This window comes from Carcharhinus amblyrhynchos, chromosome 35 (assembly GCF_965287045.1).
Source record: "Carcharhinus amblyrhynchos chromosome 35, sCarAmb.v2.hapA, whole genome shotgun sequence".
In the NCBI taxonomy this organism is placed as follows: domain Eukaryota; kingdom Metazoa; phylum Chordata; class Chondrichthyes; order Carcharhiniformes; family Carcharhinidae; genus Carcharhinus; species Carcharhinus amblyrhynchos.
In genome coordinates this window covers 9416322-9436615 of record NC_137358.1, presented here as the reverse complement: position 1 = coordinate 9436615, position 20294 = coordinate 9416322, and the positions used below count along the sequence as shown (strand labels likewise).

General features: G+C 48.9%; 1 protein-coding gene across 1 annotated transcript in view; it reads right to left on the bottom strand.

The window, feature by feature from the left end:
* LOC145361546 (cytohesin-2-like) overlaps positions 1-20294 on the bottom strand; it is a 57171-nt gene that overhangs the window by 2160 nt on the left and 34717 nt on the right. The window contains exons 2-12 of the mRNA XM_080217371.1: positions 19530-19612; positions 18642-18706; positions 17095-17161; positions 12951-13069; positions 11416-11496; positions 8655-8767; positions 7173-7321; positions 4941-5052; positions 3994-4070; positions 3049-3120; positions 529-683 (exon numbers count right to left, since the gene is read on the bottom strand). Of these exons, the coding sequence (XP_080073497.1) occupies positions 529-683; positions 3049-3120; positions 3994-4070; positions 4941-5052; positions 7173-7321; positions 8655-8767; positions 11416-11496; positions 12951-13069; positions 17095-17161; positions 18642-18706; positions 19530-19612 (1093 nt within the window). The remainder of the gene's footprint in view (positions 1-528; positions 684-3048; positions 3121-3993; positions 4071-4940; positions 5053-7172; positions 7322-8654; positions 8768-11415; positions 11497-12950; positions 13070-17094; positions 17162-18641; positions 18707-19529; positions 19613-20294) is intronic.

Below are 20294 nucleotides of genomic sequence, written 5' to 3'. Positions count from 1 at the left end.
CTCCAGAACCATAGCAATGTGGTTGACTCTTAAATGCCATGGGAAGTGGTCAAGCAAACCACTCAGTTCTTAACCAGTCTTTGGGCTAAATCCTGCAGTTTGGTACGGCTCCTGCTCTGACAAAGCCGCAAGAAACCACGAAGTGTTGTGAACGTAGCCCAGTCCATCACGCAAACCAGCCTCCCATCCATTGACTGTCTACACCCCCCACTGCCTCGGCAAAGCAGCCAGCATAATTAAGGTCCCATCGCAGCCTGGACATTCACTCTTCCACCTTCTTCCATCGGGAAAAAGATACCAAAGTCTGAGGTCACGTACCAACTGACTCAAGAACAGCTTCTTCCCTGCTGCCATCAGACTTTTGAATGGACCTACCTCGCATTGCTATGACTGTAACACTACATTCTGCACTCTCTTTCTGACTAGTATGGTCATAGGTGCATTTGATGAATGGATGGCTGTTGGGGAAAAGTTCTCAAACAGAACTATTGCTAAGACCTGGAGCTTTAACGTACAGATCAGGTTTACCTGATTGATTTGATCCATTCATCTCTCTCTTCTCTGGAAGGGGCAGATATCCTGTAAAAGCTGTGATTCCCCTCCACCACTCTGCCGTCAGTATCCGTTTTGCAGGCTTTAATGGTGTGACCTTTACTGTTAGGACTGTACAAGTCAAAGCAATTCTGCAAAATCAAAGCAAGTTGGTCCTCGGTAAACCTGTTAGCTCTCCACAAATGTAACATGCTTCTCGCATCGCTTTCCGATCGTCTTCAACATCTCAAAGTTACCATCGACCGGGAACTTATCCAACCACGTAAATACTGTTCTAACGTTTATTTATTAGTGTCATTCCCCATCCAGGCCCTATCCCACTGTGCCACCCTTGATGTACAGGTTAGGTGGATTGGCCATGGTAAGTTGTTCCTTAGCGTCCAAAGATGTGCGGGTTATGTGGATTGGCCACGCTAAATTGCCCCTTAGTGTCCGAAGAAGTGTAGGTTAGGTGGATTGGCCATGCCCAGTGAAGCAGTTGAGGCTACCTCATTGAATGTTTTTAAGGCAAGGATAGATAATTTTTTGGACAGTAAAGAAGTTAAGGGTTATGGTGAGCGGGCAGATAAGTGGAGCTGAATCCACGAAAAGGTCAGCCATGATCTTATTGAATGGCGGGGCAGGCTTGAGGGGCCAGATGGCCTACTCCTGCTCCTAATTCTTATGTTCAGTCTGGCAGCGTCCTCGGAGAGACAATCAAAAGTGAACCTCCAAGACCCCAGTGAGACTCTCCCACAGGACAGAAGGAGAGTTCCATTTTCCCAAATGTTCTCCGTTACAAGGAAGTCATACAGATTTGAAATGGTAACTCAGGGTGGGATTTTCCAGGCCTGCCCTTCCTCCCGTATTTTCCAGCAGCAGAGGCAGCTCACCATTGGCCATATCTTCCAGTCAGTAGAGTCACGGGGCAGAATTTTATGGCCTCACTCATCCCAAAACCAGAATATCCTGCCTGAGGTCAACGGACCTTCCCATTGTTCGCCCCTCGCCCGCTCCGATCCCTGCGGTGGGACGGGATGGTTAAAACTCTCCCCATGGAGCCATACCGAGCAGAAAAGGTGCTTCGGCCCATCAAGTCTGCATTGACAATAACTACCACTAAAGGAGCACTAATCCCATTTTCCTGTACTTGTCCCGTATCCTGGAATGTTATATTTCAAGTGCTCATTCAGGTATTTTACAGAAATTATAGAAACCCTACAGTGCAGAAAGAGGCCATTCAGCTCATTGAGTCTGCACTGACCACAATCCCACCCAGGCCCTACCCCCATATCCCAACATATTTACCCACGAATCCCTCTAACCTACACATCTCAGGACACTAAGGGGCAATTTAAGCATGGCCAATCAACCTAACCCGCACACCTTTGGACTGTGGGAGGAAACCCATGCCGACATGGGGAGAATGTGCAAACTCCACACAGGCAGCAACCAAGCTGGGAATCGAACCCAGGTCTCTGGAGCTGTGAAGCACCAGTGCCAACCACTGTGCCACCATGCTGCCTTTGTTAAAGGTTGTAAGTCTCCACTACCTTCCCAGGCAGCGCATTCCAGATTCCCACCACCCTCTGAGTGAAAAAGATTTTTCTCAAATCCCCTCTGAATCTCCTGCCCCTCTCCCCATAACTCTGCCCCCTCGTGATTGATTCCCTCAACCAAGGGGGTACAGCGGCTCCCGACTCGCCCTGTCCATACCCCTCATAATCTTATACACCTCAACCATGTCCCTCTTCAGCCTCCCCTGCTCTAGAGAAAACAATCCCAGCCTATCCGGTCTCTCCTTGTAGCTCAGATGCTCCATCCCAGGGAACATCCCGGTGAATCTCCTCTGTACCCCCTCCAATGCAATCACATTCTTCCTATAGTGAGGTGACCAGAAACTGCACACAGTACTCCAGCTGTGGCCCCACCAACACTCTGTACAACTCCAGCATAACCTCCTTGCTCTTGTAGTCTATGCCACAGTGGATCAAAGCATAGTGTCCCATTTGCCTTCTTAACTATCCTATTCACCTGCCCTGCTGACTTCCAGGATCTGTGAATAATTACCCCAGCATCCCTCTGTTAATCAGAGTTTCCCAGTGTCCTGCCATTCATTAAATACTCCCATGTCTTGTTCCTTCTCCCTCGCACTTGTCAGGGTTAAGTATCATCTGACCAACCCTGTCCCAGTGGAATCTACACCATTTTGTGTGGCTTGTCCTTTCCTTCACTGCCATGGGGAGAGGGGAGGGGTTCATCTTTGGCAGGACTGGAAGATCCCACTGGCCAGAGGGGCTGGACAATCCCTCCCAGTGTCTCTCTCTTTCTCCACAGATGCTGTCAGACCCATGGAGATTTTCCAGCATTTTCTGTTTTTATCTCAGATTTCCAATAGCCACAATATTTTGCTCTGAAGGGTAGTTCGGTGCTGCCAGGTTTATGCCAAAATAATTCACCCTCTACCATCAACATCCTTCAACACCTCGGTTTTTAACATTATTTTTAACCACGTACCAATTTTCTGGAGTCTTCTGCTACTTTCACGCACAAGTTCTCCAATGGGATAATACCTCGGGGTTCCTTGTCCTGAGAAAACAAAATCACATCCTTATTGTAACCATGTGTTCTGGGATCTTTATATTTCGCTTAAGAAGTGTACTTGTAATGTAGTCAGGTACTGCCTGAGGTGACGACGGGGCGGCCCTGTGGTTAGCACTGTTGCTTCACACTGCCAAGGACCCGGGTTCAATTCCAGCCTTGGGTGACTGTCTGTGCAGAGTTTACACATTCTCCCCGTGTCTGCGTGGGTTTCCTCCGGGCTGTCCGGTTTCCACCCACAGACCAAAGATGTGCAGGTTGGGTGGATTGGCCATGCTAAATTGTCCCTTAGTATCCAAAGAGGTGTAGGTTAGGGGGATTGGCCATGCTTAATTGCCCCTTAGTGTTCAAAGATGTGCAGATTAGGTGGATTGGCCATGCTAAATTGTCCCTCAGTGTCCAAAGATGTGCAGGTCAGGTGGATTGACCATGTTAAATTGTCCCTTAGTATCAAAAGGGGTATAGGTTAGGGGGATTGGCCATGCTTAATTGCCCCTTAGTGTCCAAAGATGTGCAGATTAAGTGGATTGACCATGTTAAATTGTCCCTTAGTATCCAAAGAGGTGTAGGTTAGGGGGATTGGCCATCCTTAATTGCCCCTTAGTGTCCAAAAAATGTCTTTACCCAGGTGAGAAGATGGAACCAGCTCTCAGAGTGGCTGAAGCAAAGGGCTTGGGCATAAGTAAGGGGATTCTAGACAGACACACGAGAGAGAAGGGAATCGGGGTTATGATGGTAGATTTAGTTGAGGAAAGACAGAGGGAGATTTGAATGGAGAGCATGGATTGTTTGGGCCCAATGGCCTATTTCCTTGCCCAGATCCTCCCTAATCACAGGTCACGTGAAGGAAAAGCCACTTACTGTTGTGTACTCAAAGTAATAAAGACAGTTGTCAGTCAAAATAAACCATCGGCGCTTCCACGTCCTCACCCGACCTCCTGTAAAGATAGTTAGAGACGTGTCACATGGGGTGGCACCTTGGAATGGAGTCACACCGCGGATTCTGCCCTCTGATTGGCTGCAATAGGATTCCCAGCGCGAGGGTGAATCCAGTGGTTGAGGCCTGATTGATTACGATTAACCCCGCACCCCTCCTCCCCCACCCCAGCATCTCAATCACGATGAAAGTGTGGACTTGCTACATAAAAACATCTCAATTTGGATCTGCAGTAGAGGCCATTCAGCCCATCAGTAATTGCTGGGGACGGGAGGTAGTCCGTAATTGGTCATTAGTCGACCACTTAAAGGCCTCAATTGGCCCAAGGGTGGCGGGGGGGGGACAACCACACCCTCCCCCATATGTAAAACTGTGGTTTGGGATCACGCATGTATCTATGTGTGAGTGGGTGTGTGCGTGAGTGTTGTGTGATTGTGAGAGTGTGTGTGCGAGTGAGTGTGTGCGTGAGAGTGTGAGTGTGAGCATGTGTGTGTGACTGTGTGTGCACGCATGTGAGTGTGTGTGTGTGAGAGTGTGTGTGGGCGTGTGTGAGAGTGTGTGTGTGTGTGTGAAGGTGGGCGTGTGTGAGAGTGTGTGTGTGTGAAGGTGGGCGTGTGCATGAATGTGTGCGTGTGTGTGTGTGTGTGTGTATGAGTTGCTTTGTTGTGATTAGTCTGTTGCCTCCACCTCTAAGAACTCTCACAACCCCAGGTTAAAGTCCAACAAACCACTTTTGCTACCAAATAAACCTGTTGGACTTTAACCTGGTGTTGTGAGACTTCTTACTGTGTTTACCCCAGTCCAACACCGGCATCTCCACATCATGACCTCCGCCTCTCCCAGAAGGCCGCAGTAATCGGGGATCTCTTACCGAGTTTGGAAAGCCAGCCTTCCCGCTCTGGGTTGAAAAACGTGTGCGTCAGGTCATTCCCATCATCCTCCGGGATTTTAAACGGCTCGTTCCGGATGCTCTCGTACAAATTCTATTGCAGAGGAATCGGAATGGAGAGAGAGGCTGTGTGAGATTCCCAACAGTTCAATCCGAATGAATCTGAAGCCAGAAGTTCCGCCTTCACCCCCCAGTCCCTGCGTCCCACCGGAAGGAGATATTAGCCTTGGAGAGCGTGTGATGCAGTCTCGTCAGACACTGGGGTTAAATAGGGCGGAATCTTCCTGCCCCTAGGGAGCACATCTTTGAGTTGTGGGAGGAAATCGGAGTACCTGGAGGAAACCCACGCAGACACGAGGAGAATGTGCAAACTCCCACAGACAGTGACCTGAGCCAAAAGTCGGACTGGGGCTGTGCAGCTAGAGTGCTAATCACTGAGCTATCGTGCTGCCCGTAACACGGTCCAACGCTGTACACCCACACGGACAAGGAGCACAAAGTGGCAACAGAAATGCACACCCGCGCAATGCCGAGGATCGGTGCGGACGCCGAAGACATCGCACCAACCAGGAGGCCAGGCAGAAGCCACGTGGGTGGAGGAGTTACCGGCAGCACCCCAACTCCAAGGGCAGAGACACCCCTTGACGTTATGTGCGACACAACGGCGAAGCCTTTCCAACAGCCCAGGCATTGCGTGCACGGCGTCCGGAATCCACAGGAACCGTAACGGGCAGGACAGGGACTGTGCAGAGGTCCGTTAACCTGGGATTTCCCAGTTTGCGGGCGAGCCTGGTTGGAAAATCCTGCCCATCGGGTCGTACAGCACAGAAAAGGCCCTTTGGCCTATCGAGTCCGCACCAACAACATCTCCCACTAAAAGCGCGCTAATCCCATTTTCCTGCACTTGAATGTTATGGTATTTCAGTTGCTCATCCAGATAGTTAAGGTTGTAAGGTTTCCGGCCTCCTCTGTCTTCCCATTCCAGATTCCATCATACTCTGAGTGAATTTTTTCCTCAAATCCTCTCTGTACCTCCTGCTCCTCACCCTAAAACAATGCCCCCCTCGTGACTGACCCCTCAACCAAATGGGTTAAATTATATGGGGACTGGTTACATCTCCAAGGCTTATACTCCCTTGATTGTAAGATATTAAGGAGCAATCTAATTGATAGTTTAAGATAATTAAAGGATTGGATATTGCCAATAAGTGGTTAGCACTGCTGCCTCACAGTGCCAGGGACCTGGGTTCAATTCTCGGCCTCGGGTCACTGTCCGTGTGGAGTTTGCATGTTCTCCCCATGTCTGAGTGGGTTTCCTTCAGGTGCTCTGGTTTCCCCTAACAGTCCAAAGATGTGCAGGTTAAATGGATTGGCCCTGCTCCTTTGTGTCAGGGGGATTAGCAGGGTAAATATGTGGGGTTATGGGAATAGGGCCTGGGTGGGATTATGGTTGGTACAGACTCGATGGGCTGAATGGCCTCCTTCTGCACTGTAGGGATTTTATGAGAACCACAAAACCATTGTCAGAAAAACCCATCTGGGTCACTAATGTCCCTTTAGGGAAGGAAATCTGCCGTCTTTACCTGGTCTGGCCTACATGTGACTCCAAAACCACAGCAATGTGGTTGACTCTCAACTGCCCTCTGAAATGGCCCAGCAAGATATTAAGTTGCATCAAAGGCTACAAAGCCTCAACGAAAAGCCCTAACGGCATTGTGGAGTGCTTCAAGAGGCAGCTCACCACCACCTTCTCAAGGGCAAGTAGGGATGGACAATAAATTGGCAGTGGCACAGTGGGTTAGCACTGCTGCCTCACAGCACCAGGGACCCGGGTTCGATTCCTGGCTTGGATCACTGTCTGTGTGGAGTCTGCACATCCTCCCCGTGTCTGCAAGGGTTTTCTCCAGGTGCTCCGGTTTCCTCCCAGTGTCTGAAAGATGTGCTGGTTAGGTGTATTGGCCGTACTAAATTCTCCCTCAGTGTACCCGAACAGGAGTGTGGCGACTAGGGGGATTTTCACAGTAACTTCATTGCGGTGTTAATGTAATGTAAAAAATAACTTATAAATGCTGGCCAGCCATCGATTCCCATGGATGAATATAAAAAGCAGGCTCGAGGGGCTGAATGGCCTCCTCCTGTTCCAGTTTTCGTTATCTCAGGTTATATCCCGATGAGCCTAGGAAGAGGCAGCGAATTCTTGACGGGCACACCTACCCTGAGGAGCTCATGCGGAAGATCGCCTCCATTGTTGATCCCACGATTCATTGACACGAATCGTTCCAGCACAGGTTTCTCCTTCACGTTGGGATTGTGGAGGCTGGTGTTCAGCATGATCACTGCAAAGGACAACACGTAGCAGGTATCTGCAAGGAAGGGTAAGCCGTTAGCCCTTGAGGTATGCTCGCGATGACACACTCTGTTCAAGGTAATCAGCGATGGCTCCCAGGCACTGGCTTGTTATAAATCATCGAATCTCTACAGTGCAGGAGGAAGCCATTCAGCCCATCGAACCTGCACTCACTCCCCAAAATAGCATCCCACCCAGGCCCCAACCCCATATTGACCCTGCTAGTCCCTCTAATCTACATAATTTGGGACAATAAGGGGCAATTTCACTTGGCCAATCCACCCAACAATCACCTCTCGGAACACTAAGAGGCAATTTAGCATGGCCAATCGACCTAACCTGCAAATCTTTGGACACTAAGGGGCAATTTAGCATGGCCAATCCACGTAACCTGCACACCTTTGGACACTAATGGTCAATTTAGTATGTCCAATCCACCTAACCTGCATGTCTTTGGACACTAAGGGGCAATTTAGCATGGCCAATCCACCTAACCTGCATGTCTTTGGACACTAAGGGGCAATTTAGCATGGCCAATCCACCTAACCCGCACGTCTTTGGACACTAAGGGGCAATTTAGCATGGCCAATCCACCTAAGCTACACATCTTTGGACACTAAGGGTCAATTTAGCATGGCCAATCCACCTAACCTGCACGTCTTTGGACACTAAGGGGCAATTTAGCATGGCCAATCCACCTAACCTGCATGTCTTTGGACACTAAGGGGCAATTTAGCATGGTCAATCCACCTACATGCATATCTTTGGAGTGTGGGAGGAAACCGGAGCACCCGGAGGAAACCCACACAGACACGGGGAGAATGCGCAAACTCCACACAGACAGTCACCCAAGCCGGGAATCGAACCCGGGTCCCTGGTGCTGTGGGGCCACAGTGCTAACCCACTGTGCCACTGTGGTGCCCTAATCCTGGGGTTAGCAGATATCTTTCGTACACTCTGTCCATGATTCATTGGCCAATGGTGCAAGACAAAAATGGCAGCATCTGAAGAGTTAGCCTGAGTGGACGACAGTCACTGGCCAATCATAGAAAGATATTGAAGAAAATCAGAGTGAGGGACTGGCATTTCTCATTCCTTAGTATGAGACGGATGAGGGGGAATGAGGGAATGGCAGGGGCCTTGATGTTCTGGGGGGGGAGGTTGGGCAATGCCATGGAATAGCATTCCAGCTGAAGCTCTGGAGGTACGGGTTCAGATCCCACCATAGTAACCGGTGGAATTAAAATTCAATTAGTAAATTGGCTCGCTAATGGTGACCATGACAACTGTCCACAGGGGCCAGCGCCGCGGCACAGTGGTTAGCACCGCTGCCTCACAGCATTCCTTACCAGTTGATTGGAAGACATCTGGGTTGCATTGGCAATACCGCGTGGCAAAAGCTTCCATCATTCTGTCGATCTTCTGCGCTTCGCCTGGCAGCCGAAAGCTCCACAGAAACTGCCTGTAAGTTAGAGAAAACACGTTTGATTTATTGTGATTTATTACTGTCACATATACCAGCATACAGTGAAAAGTATTATTTCTTGCGCTCTGTACAGACAGACCATACTGTTCATAGAGAAGGAAAGGAGAGGGTGCAGAATGTAGTGTTACAGTCATAGCTAGGGTGTAGAGAAAGATTAACATAGTGTGAGGTGGGTCCATTCAAAAGTCTGATGGCAGCAGGGAAGAAGCTGTTCTTGAGTCGGTTGGTGCGTTACCTCAGACTTTTGTATCTTTTTCCCGACGGAAGAGGTGGAAGAGAGAATGTCCGGGGTGCGTGGGGTCCTTAATTATGCTGCCTGCTTTCCCGAGGCAGCAGGAAGTGTAGACAGAGTCAACGGATGGGAGGCAGGTTTGCCTGATGGACTGAGAATGAAGTAGAAACGGTCGAGAGCTTTTTAGGTGCCCAGATCACCAACAACCTGTCCTGGTTCCCCCCTTTTGCCGACAATATATTTAAGAAACCCAAGCCTCTACTTTCTCATAAGATGGAGGAAATTTAGCATGTCATCTACGACTCTCACCAACTTTTACAGATGCACCATAGAAAGCATTCTTTCTGGTTGTATCACAGCTCGGTATGACTCCCGCTCTGCCCAAGACCACAAGGAATTACAAACGGTCATGAATGTAGCCCAGTCCATCGTGCAAACCAGCCTTCCATCCATTGATTCTGTCTACGCTTCCCGATGTAGACAGGGGCATGTTCTCCACTAGGATTCCTGAACTCGATGACAATCTCCTTTGTTTTGTTGACATTGAGAGAGAGATTATTGTCACCGCACCAGTTCACCAGATTCCCTACCTCATTCCTGTACTCTGTCTTGTACTTTGGGGTATGAGAGAGAAATACGCATGAGGGTGGGGCAGGAAAAGGATATATCATAAAATCATAGAGTCCCTACAGTGCAGAAGGAGGCCATTCGGCCCATCGAGTCTGCATCAATGACAATCACAATCAGGCCCTATCCCCATAACACCGTGCATTTACCCTAGCTAGTTCCCCCTGACGCTAAGGGGCAATTTTAGCACAGCCAATCCGCTTAACCCGCACATCTTTGGAGGGAAACCTGAGCACCCGGAGGAAACCTGCACAGACACGGGGAGAATGTGCAATCACCACACAGACAGTGACCCGAGCCAGGAATTGAACCTGGGTCCCTGGTGCTGTGAAGCAGCAGTGCTAACCCACTGTGCCACCTATAATCCACCTGATAAAATAGACCTCGGAGGAAGGTAAGCATGTTAGTGATTTTGCAGAAGAATCTTGATTATTTGATATAATCTCGCAGCCACACAGAGATGACACTGGCTTCAATGTGCGTAAGAAGTCTCACAACACCAGGTTAAAGTCCAACCGGTTTATTTGATAGTAAACGCCACTAGCTTTCGGAACGCTGTCCCTTTGTTGGGTGAGTGGAGAGTCTGATCAGAAGCAGGGCATATAAAGGTACACAGTAAACTGAAAACTGTGTGTGCCTTCATATACCCTGTTTCTGATCAGAACCCTCCACTCATCCGACAAAGGAACAGCGTTCCGAAAGCTTGTGGCATTTACTATCAAATAAACCTGTTGGACTTTAACCTGGTGTTGTGAGACTTCTTACTGTGTTTACCCCAGTCCAACACCGGCATCTCCACATCTCAACAGGTTTTGAATACACTGCTTTACAATACCTACTCTGGCTTCCACCTCTTTCTACAATCTCTTTTTACTTTTCCCCAAGCCCACACCCAGACGTAAGTCAAGTGCAGTGAGAATCTCTTGTCATTAGAAAGTTTGTCTGTCCGTGTCACGTGTAGGCCTACATTAACTCTGCAATGAAGTGACTGTGAAAATCCCCCTAGCCGCCACACTCCGGCGCCTGTTCGGAGACACTGTTCGGGTTCCCAACTCCAGCATGACACATTCCTGGAGCTCCCCCTTGTGACATGACCTCTCACCGCCGATGAATCACTCCTCCCTCCGCCCTTCTGTCATTGGTCTCCCGACATGCCCACACCTTTGCCGAGGGAGAGTTTTGAAAGTAGTTGAGGCCAAAGCATTGTGTGATTTCAAGAAAAAAGATTAGATAGAGCTCTTGGGGCTAAAGGGAACCTTCTGGTTCACCAGTGTCCCTCTAGGGAAGGAAATCTGCTGTCCTTACCCGGTCTGGCCTACATGTGACTCCAGAGCCTCAGCAATGTGGTTGACTCTCAACTGCCCCCTGTACAAGGGCAACTAGAGATGGGCAATAAATGCTGGCCCAGCCCAGCGACGCCCATGTTACCACGAACAAACAAAATAAAAGAGGATTATGGAGGGAAGGGGGAGGGGTGGGGGCATCAGGATATTGGATTTGATGATCAGCCATGATCAAAATGAATGGGGGAGCAGGCTCGAAGGGCCAAATGGCCTCCCGCTGCTTCTATTCTCTATGTTTCTATGTTTTGTACTTTGGTAGAAGTGATGGGGGGGGGTGTGGAATGGTTGGATCAGGAAACAGGGCAGAAGGGAGGGTCAGAAACTGAAGGGAAAGAATAAAAATGGGCCAGGAGGGAAGAGAAAATGTCTGAATGGTGCCTTGCACGACCTGAAGGACTGACAACCCCCTCGGCGATTCTCACCTCAGCGCCTGCACGAGGTTGAGGTCGGCGAACTCGTGCAGTTCGACGAAGCACTGTAGGATCTTGAGGTACAGTGGTTCTCTGCGGAGAAAGGGAGCAAAAAAAGAGAACGAGTTCAGCATTCCCGAACTAACTCCGCCCGGAGAGCGGCCAACTCCGACATGACACATTCCTGGACCTCTCCCTTGTCACATGACCTCTCACCACCAATGAGTCACCTCTACCCTCTGCCCTTCCGTCATTGGTCTCCTGACGTGCCCACACCTTTCCTGAGCCAATCGGGAAGCTAGCTCCCTCTTGGCCACCGAGAGAGGTGCCAGGGGTCGCGTGATTGGCCCAGTCATCCCGAGACCCTGAGGAATGATCCGGAAACATGGGGAGATATTTCATGGGCTCGCTCATCCCGAAACTGTAAAATCCTGCCCCCGCGGTCAATGCATCTTTCCATAGTCCGCCCCTCGCCAGCTCCGAGTCCCGTGGTGGGAGGAACGGTCAGGTTCCAGCCATACGTTCCAATCCCACCACAGCCGATAGGGAATTTAAATTCAATTAATTACAAATAAAACTGGAATAAAAACGCCACCCTGATTAGTAAAGACTGGGAAAATACCGGATGGTTGTTTAAAAAAAAAGCCATCTCATAGAATCCTTACAGAGCAGAAGATGCTCTGCTGCCTCACAGCACCAGGGACCCGGGTTCGATTCCCGGCTCGGGTCACTGTCTGTGCGGACTTTACACAGTCTCCCCATGTCTGCGTGGGTTTCCTCCAAGTGCTCCGGTTTCCTCCAAAGATGTGCGGGTTAGGTGCATTGGCCGTGCTAAATTGTCCCCTAGTGTCAAGGGGACTAGCCAGGGTAAATAATGGTGTTGGGGGGAATAGGGTCTAGGTGGGATTGTTGCCAGTGTAGGTCTGATAGACCGAATGGCTGCATCCTGCATTGATTCTATGATATCGGGTAGGCTCGAAGGGCCAAATGGTCTACTGCTCCTATTCTAGTATCATAGAATCCATCATAGAATCCCTACAGTGCAGAAGGAGGCCATTTGGCCCATCGAGTCTGCACTGACCACAATACCACTCAGGCCCTATCCCCGTAACCCCACACATTTACCCTGCTAATCCCCCTGACACTCAGGGTCAATTTAGCACGGTCAATCAACCTAACCTGCACATCTTTGGACTGTGGGAGGAAACCGGAGCACCCGGAGGAAACCCACGCAGACATGGAGAGAATGTGTAGTCTCGGCACAGACAGTGACCCGAGTCCAGAATTGAACCTGGGTTTTTCTCTGTCTTTGGGCTTTTTGTGGTCTGAACATTTTCTATGTTTCTGTGTAATTTTTAAGTTTCTGTGTTTAATTGCACGTCCCATTTCTTACATTACAACTCAACTACATTTTTTAGAATACTTAATTTGCTTAAAGACTTGAACTGATGAGAGGTGCTTTACGAATACAAGTTCTTTCTAATTCCCCCGCAGCTTTGAGAGGGTTTGTGTTGGGTTGCAGGCTGTAGGTTGAATAGTGATCTCACCTCAGTCCCAGATAGTCTCCGATGGCTGTTTTATGCAGACCTTCCCCCTTGTACAGGAACTTGGCAATATCTTCCTCTTTCGGAGACAACAATTTGTTCTGTATCAGATACTCTATGCCCTGGGGCAATGATAAGAACAGTCATTAGCAGAGCTACAAGTTTATAGCGGTCTAAACCTTGTGCACTTTCACCAGAGGAATGGCACGGTGGTTAGCACTGCTGCCTCACAGCGCCAGGAACCCGGTTCGATTCCCGGTTTGGGTCACTATCTGTATGGAGCCTGCACCTTCTCCCTGTGCCTGCGTGGGTTTCCTCCGGGTGCTCTGGTTTCCTCCCACATGGAGGACACTGGTTAGGTGCATTGGCCATGCTAAATTCTCTCTCAATGTACCCGAACAGGTGCCAGAGTGTGGTGACTAGGGGATTTTCATGGTAACTTCATTGCAGTGTTAATGTAAGCCTACTTGTGACAATAATAAATAAACTTTAAACTTAACACCCTTCCAAGTCAACCAGTGAAGGTCCAATGCCAATTCCCTTCCCACATCTAGTAATCATGATGTGGGTATGCCGGCGTTGGACTGGCGTAAACACAGTAAAAAGTCTGACAACAGACTAAAACCTGGTGTTGTCAGACTTTTTACCACATCTAGTAATGCAGAAAGGTGCACTTTTGTCTGTTTCCGTAGCTAGTAATTCCTGGAACAGGTTGTTAGTCTGTTGCCAAAGGCTTATAGCTTGAGGGGCGTTACTCCACACCAAGCTTGGCTAACCAGGAGTCTCTCCCACTCTTACCTCCAGCCGTTGGAAGGATTTACATGAAGAAGGATAGAAAGAGCAGAAAATGGAACAACTGCAAGAGTGATACAGAGAGACCGACCCTCCGTGCATCAAGCCGGTGGGAGTTGTAGCTGACGTGCCAAATTTCCTTAGCCTCCTGAGAAAGTAGAGGCGTTGGTGGGCTTTCTTCACCATGGCGTGGAGAGACCAGGACAGGTTGTTGGTGATCTGGACACCTAGAAACTTCAAGCTATCGACCATTCCAACTCCATCCCCGTCGATGTAGACAGGGACATATCCTCCACTACCCTTCCTGAAGTTGATGACTATCTCCTTCATTTTGCTGACATTGAGGGAGAGATTATTGCACCAGATTCTCTCTCTCTTTCCTGCATTCCATCTCGTTCATTTCAGGTGGTTCGGTGAGAGATTTTTTTCCCTGTTTTCTTTTCCCCACTTTTTTTTCCATTTCTATTTTCTTTTGGATCAGTGACCCTTGGCGGGTGCGGTGGACGGCCGTGGGCGGGTGGGGATGTGGGGAGGTGCGAAGCTACAGGGCAGTGGTTAACACTGTTGCCTCACAACGCCAGGGAAATGTCTGGTCGTGAATCCCCAGACACCACGTACGTACTGGAACGGACCTAACGGGCCAGCGAGTCTTTCCCTACTCATCATTCTCCTGTGCATGTTTTGTGAAAAGTAAGAGTGCTCAATTGCGTCGACAAAGGAATTTTTTTTTAGTCGCTAAGATCTTAGCAGTATTGGTGCAAGGTATCGGTTCATCAGCCTTTTTGAGTTGAGAATAGGTTTTGGCATTTCTTACGAGCTTGTTTGTTTCCTGTGGCTTTTCAGTGTTACTGCCCACACAATGAAGCTGCACTAAATAAATGTGCTTCGATTGTGTGACTCACCTTGCTCGCTTTCCACTTAATGATTATCTGCGTTTCTACAAGCAATGCAGCGCCTGCAAACTGAGAAACCCCCAAGAGGTTGGACGGCCCCATCACGCATTCTCGTAATTAGTTACGGACCACCACGTTTTGTCCTTTCCCAGAATGTTGACGGTGACGGGCGAGGCCATTCGGCCCACGAGCTCGGTACTAACTCTCCGAGAGGGCGTTCATCCCACCTTGTCCTACTCTGGCACAGTGGGTTAGCACTACTGCCTCGCAGCCCCAGGGACCCGGGTTCGATTCCTCCCCCCCCCCACCCCGGTTTGGGTTGTGCGGAGTTTGCTGGTTCTACCTGGTGCCCGCGGGGGGTTTCCTCCCAAAGGCGTGCTGGCTAGGGCGCATTGGCCGTGCTAAATTCTCCCTCAGTGTACCCGAACAGGCGCCGGAGTGTGAAAATTGGGAGGTTTGTGTGTCGCGGTGCTGCCCAATTAAAGCATAGAATAAAAGATAGAATTAGAGAGTAGTGTGGGGACACTCGCAAGAAGGCGCCTCACTCCGGTCCATCTTAACTCATCCGTTGGCCATTAGTGAACCAATGAGTTTTTATTGTTAATGAGCATCAGACCGTAGGTGCAGAAGTAGGCCATTCGGCCCATCGAGTCTGTTCCGCCATTCAACAAGATCATGACTTATCTGATGAGATCCACAACTCCACTTTCCTGCCTCATCTCCATATCCCTCTATTCCCTTACCGATTAAAAATCTGTCTATCCCAACCTTGAATATACTCAATGATCCAGCCTCTCCAGCCCTCTGTGTAAAGAACTTCACAGATTCATCACCATCCAAGAGAAGAAATTCCTCATCTCTTAAATTAGACTTTTAATACCGCATTTAAAGAAAAAAATCAAATTCAAATTTCACCATTTCACTACAAAGGGTTGTGAACGAAACCCAATCCATCCCACAAGGCAGCCTCCCATCCATTGACTCCGTCTACACTTCCCGCTGCCTCGGGAAAAGAACCCCATGCACCCCCGGCATTCTCTCTTCCACCTTCTTCCATTGGGAAAAAGATACAAAAGTCTGAGGTCACGTACCTATGGAGTTTGCACATTCTGCCCATGCCTGCGTGGGTTTCCTCCGGGTGCTCCGGTTTCCTCCCACAGTCCAAAATGGTGGATTGGCCATGATAAATTGCCCCTGGGTGTCAGGGGGGAACTAGCTGGGGTAAGTGCATGGGGTTACGGGGATAGGGCCTGGGTGGGATTGTGGTCGGTGTAGACTTGATGAGCCTCCTTCTGCACTGTAGGGATTCTATGAACCAACTCAGGAACAGCCTCTTCCCTGCTGCTGTCAGACTTTTGAATGGACCTACCTCATATTAAGCTGATCTTTCTCTACACCCCAGCTATGACTGTAACACCACATTCTGCAACATCTCCTTTCCTTCTCTATGAGTGGTAAAAAGTAAAGTTTATTCATTAGTCACAAGTAGACTTACATTAACACTGCAATGAAGTAACTGTGAAAATCCCCTAATCGCCACACTTCTGCTCAGGTACACTGAGGGAGAATTTAGCACGGCCAATCCACCTAAACAGCACGCCTTTTGGACTGTTGGAGGAAACCAGAGCACCCAGAGGAAACTCATGTAGACACACGGAGAACATGCAAACTTCACACAGTGACCCAAGCTGGGAATTGAACTGGGTTCCTGGTGCTAACCACTGTGCCAACCGTACTGCCCTGTGCTTTGTCTGTATAGCGCGCAAGAAACAATACTTTTCACCATATACTAATACATGTGACAATAATAAGTCAAAGCAAATCCAATTAAATTTGTGGGCGGCACAGTAGCACAGTGGTTAGCACCGCTGCTTCACAGCTCCAGGGTCCTGGGTTCGATTCCCGGCTTGGGTCACTGTCTGTGTGGAGTTTGCACATACTCCTCGTGTCCGCATGGGTTTCCCCCCAGTGCTCTGGTTTCCTCCCACAGTCCGAAGATGTGCGGGTTAGGTTGATTGGCCGTGCTAAGAAATTGCTCCTTAGTGTCCAGGGATGTGTAGGTTAGAGGGATTAGTGGGTATAATATGTTGGGATATGGGGGTAGGGCGTGGGTGGGATTATGTTCGGTGCAGACTCGATGGGCTGAAGGGCCTCTTTCTGCACTGTAGGGTTCCACGATTCTACGAAACCTATCATGTTGGGATTCGAACCCAGTTCCCCAAGAGCATTACCATGGGGTAAAAGCAAATTACTGCTGGAATCTGAAACCAAAAGAGAAAATCTCCGCAGGTCTGGCAGCATCTGGAAGGAGAGAAAAGAGCTGACATTTCGAGTCCAGGTGACCCTTTATCAAAGCAGGTTATCTATTGTGGGTGATCTGGATTGCTAGTCCACGACGCCACTACTTCCAGATGGGGCAAAGGGGGGATGAGCAATGGAAAGCCAGAGTGAATAAAGCTTACCTTTTTGGGATCCATGTTGAATTTCTTTTTCCCCGCAGCCATCAGTTTGTTCCTCTCAGCCATGTTGCTGAAATGGAAAGAGAGGGTGAGGCCATTAAGAGGAAAACATCAAACGTTTAACAAACCCAGGATCTCGTTTCAAGGGAACCAGCCTTGGAGCAGATCAGGTTGTCTCACTGTCGCCTCACGCAATTCCAAAAAATGAGAAAGGGAGTGGTTTTCTTAATCACGTAATCACCACCAAGGGGCATTAAGGGATGGGGAGCAAATGCTGGACCTAGCCAGCAACACCCACATCCAGTAAAATTAACAATAAAAGCAGATCATTTTGGAACTATGGTTCCCAACGCTCTCCACCCCTGGCTTTCCTCAACTCTTTAGAAATAGTAAGAAGCCTCACAACACCAGGTTAAAGTCCAACAGGTTTATTTGGAATCATAAGCTTTCAGAGTGCTGCCCTTTCATCAGGTGATTTGACTCATGGAGGGGTTTATTTCAAAGCAAAGAGGCCCGTTGCCATGGGAAGCGGGCCTAGTTGCTCAGGCTTCGCTCAGAGCTGGGGTTCTCCCAACTCTCTGAAAGCTTGTGATTCCAAATAAACCTGTTAGACTTTAATCTGATGTTGTGAGACTTCTCACTGTGCCCACCCCAGTCCAATGCCGGCATCTCCACATCATCTTTAGAAATACACCGAATTAATGAGAACACAGGTCATGAGGCCCATCACCTCCATCCTGGTGTTCATCTTCCCACCTTATATCATTTCACCCTACTCTTCCATTCTCTGTCATGTGTTCATCCAGCTCCCCTTCAAAGGAACCTACGCAATTCACCTCCACCATTCCATGAGGTAGCAAGTTCCACATTCTAACTGGTCATTCATTCGTTCAATCTTAAACCAGACACCTGAAGAATTGCCCCACAAATTGCACTGATAGATTGATTGGGTAGTGGGGTGGCACGGGTACCAGAGTGTTTAGCACTGTTGCCTCACAGTGTCATCAACCCCGGTTTGATTCCGGCCTTGAGTGACTTTCCATGTGGAGTTTGCACATTCTCCTTGTGTCTGTGTGGGTTTCCTCCAGGTGCTCCGATTTCCTCCCTCATTCCAAAAATGTGTGGGTTAGATGGATTGGCCATTTGTTATAGGCCTCTTAGTGTTCAAAGATGTGTAGGTTAGGTGGATTTGGCCATGCTAAATTGCCCCTTAGTGTCCAAAGATGTGTAGGTTAGATGGATTTGGCCATTTGAATTGAGTGATTTATCTATTGCTTTATGCCTTAAACTAACTATAGCCCCATATCCGATTGCAGACAGACTGATGGAGATTGATCACTGTGTGTTAGCCAACAATTCCATTGTCATTATATTGTGTGACTACATATCAAAGGTGAATCTGTTGGAACCTGTTTAATGTATTCACTGAGAAAGTATTACTGTTCTAAATCGTCAATATCAGATAGACCACTGGGGGTCCTATCACAGCAAGAATCGCCAGGAGCTGGAACAGATTATTTAAGGATGGTCAATAATCGTTCACTCCTCACCTCTCGTCTGAGTAATTAAAGTTCTCCAGCTCAGCAATAACCTCCGCAATTTCCATCTTCAACCTCTGCAAAAGACAGCTCAGAGTCAGGAGAAACAGAATATAAATACACCTGAAGAGAGTTGCTTTAGTGACAGGATGTGAAACTTAGGCAAGTAGATAGGGTTGAGGGGCAGAATGTAACTAAATGGCATGGTGACACAATGGTTAGCACTGTTGCCTCACAGCGCCAGGGGCCCAGGTTTGATTCCCGGCTTAGTCACTGTCTGTGTGGAGTCTGCACATTCTCCCCCATGTTCACGTAGGTTTCTCCCACAGTCCAAAGATGTGTGGGTTAGGTGGATTGGCCATGCTAAATTGCCCCTTAGTGTCCAGTGATGTGTGGGTTAAGGGGATTGGCCGTGCTAAATTGCCCCTTAGTGTCCAGTGATGTGTGGGTTAAGGGGATTGGCCATGCTAAATTGCCCCTTAGTGTCCAAAGATGAGTAGGTTAGGTGAATTGGCCATGCTAAACTGCCCCTTAATGTGCAAGGATGTATAGGTAGGTGGATTGGCCATGCTAAATTGCCCCTTAGTATCCAAAGATGTACAGGTTAGGGTGGATTGGCCACAGTAGACGTGCAGAGTTGCAGGGATAGGGTGGGGGTAAGGGACAGGGTGAGATATTCTGCCAGAGAGTCAGAGCAGACTTGATGGACTGAATGGCCTTTTCTGCACTGTAGGCATTCTCTAACTGTAATGTAATGAACTTTTACAAAGTGTACATACTGGAAAAACTCCAAGTAGGAAACTGAAGGGTGTTAAAGTTGGCAAATACGTGCATCAGTCAGAGGTGTGGAATGTGGATTGTAGCACGGTGCCTCAGTAAGATCACATTTATTCATCCTACCTGAATGTCTTTCTGAAGCTCTTCCCTGTGCTCGCGGACACTCTGGACCTCTTTTTGTTCCTCTGGAGTGAGGTCGGAGAGTTCTGAGGGAGGACAGCAAGGTGGGACAGTTAGAGGAAATCTATCTTTAATTACGTGCTTTACACTTCTCGTTGAGCTAGCATTTACCATCCATTCCTAATTATCCTCAAACCTTCTTGAACCCGCTGTGGCGTAGGTACACGCACTGTGCTGTTAGGGTGGGACGACCGATATATTTCCAAGTTAGGATGGCGAGTGGTTAGGAGGGGAACTTGACCATGTAGAGGCAAAAGGTCTTCAGGTGAGAAAGGCACCATGTGTCGACACAGGCTTGGTGTGCTGAAGTGCCTGTTCCTGTACTGTGGCGGTGCTCCCACCACAAAGAATAAAGAACAGTACAAAGAATGTGGTAGGCGGCATGGTGGCACAGTGGTTAGCACTTCTGCCTCCCAGCGTCAAGGACCCTGGTTCAGTTCCGGCCTTGGGTCACTGCCTGTGTGGAGTCTGCATGTTCTCCCCCGCGTCTGTGTGGGTTTCCTCCGGATGCTCCAGTTTCTTCCCACGGTCTGAAGATGTGCGGCTTAGGTGCATTGGCCGTGCTAAATTGCCCCTTCGTGTTAGCGCGATTGGCAGGGTAAATATGCGAGGTTGTGGGAACAGGACCCGGGTGGGATTGTGGTCAGTGCAGACTCGATGGGCCGAATGGCCTCCTTCTGCACTGTTTGGATTTTATGGATTCCCATG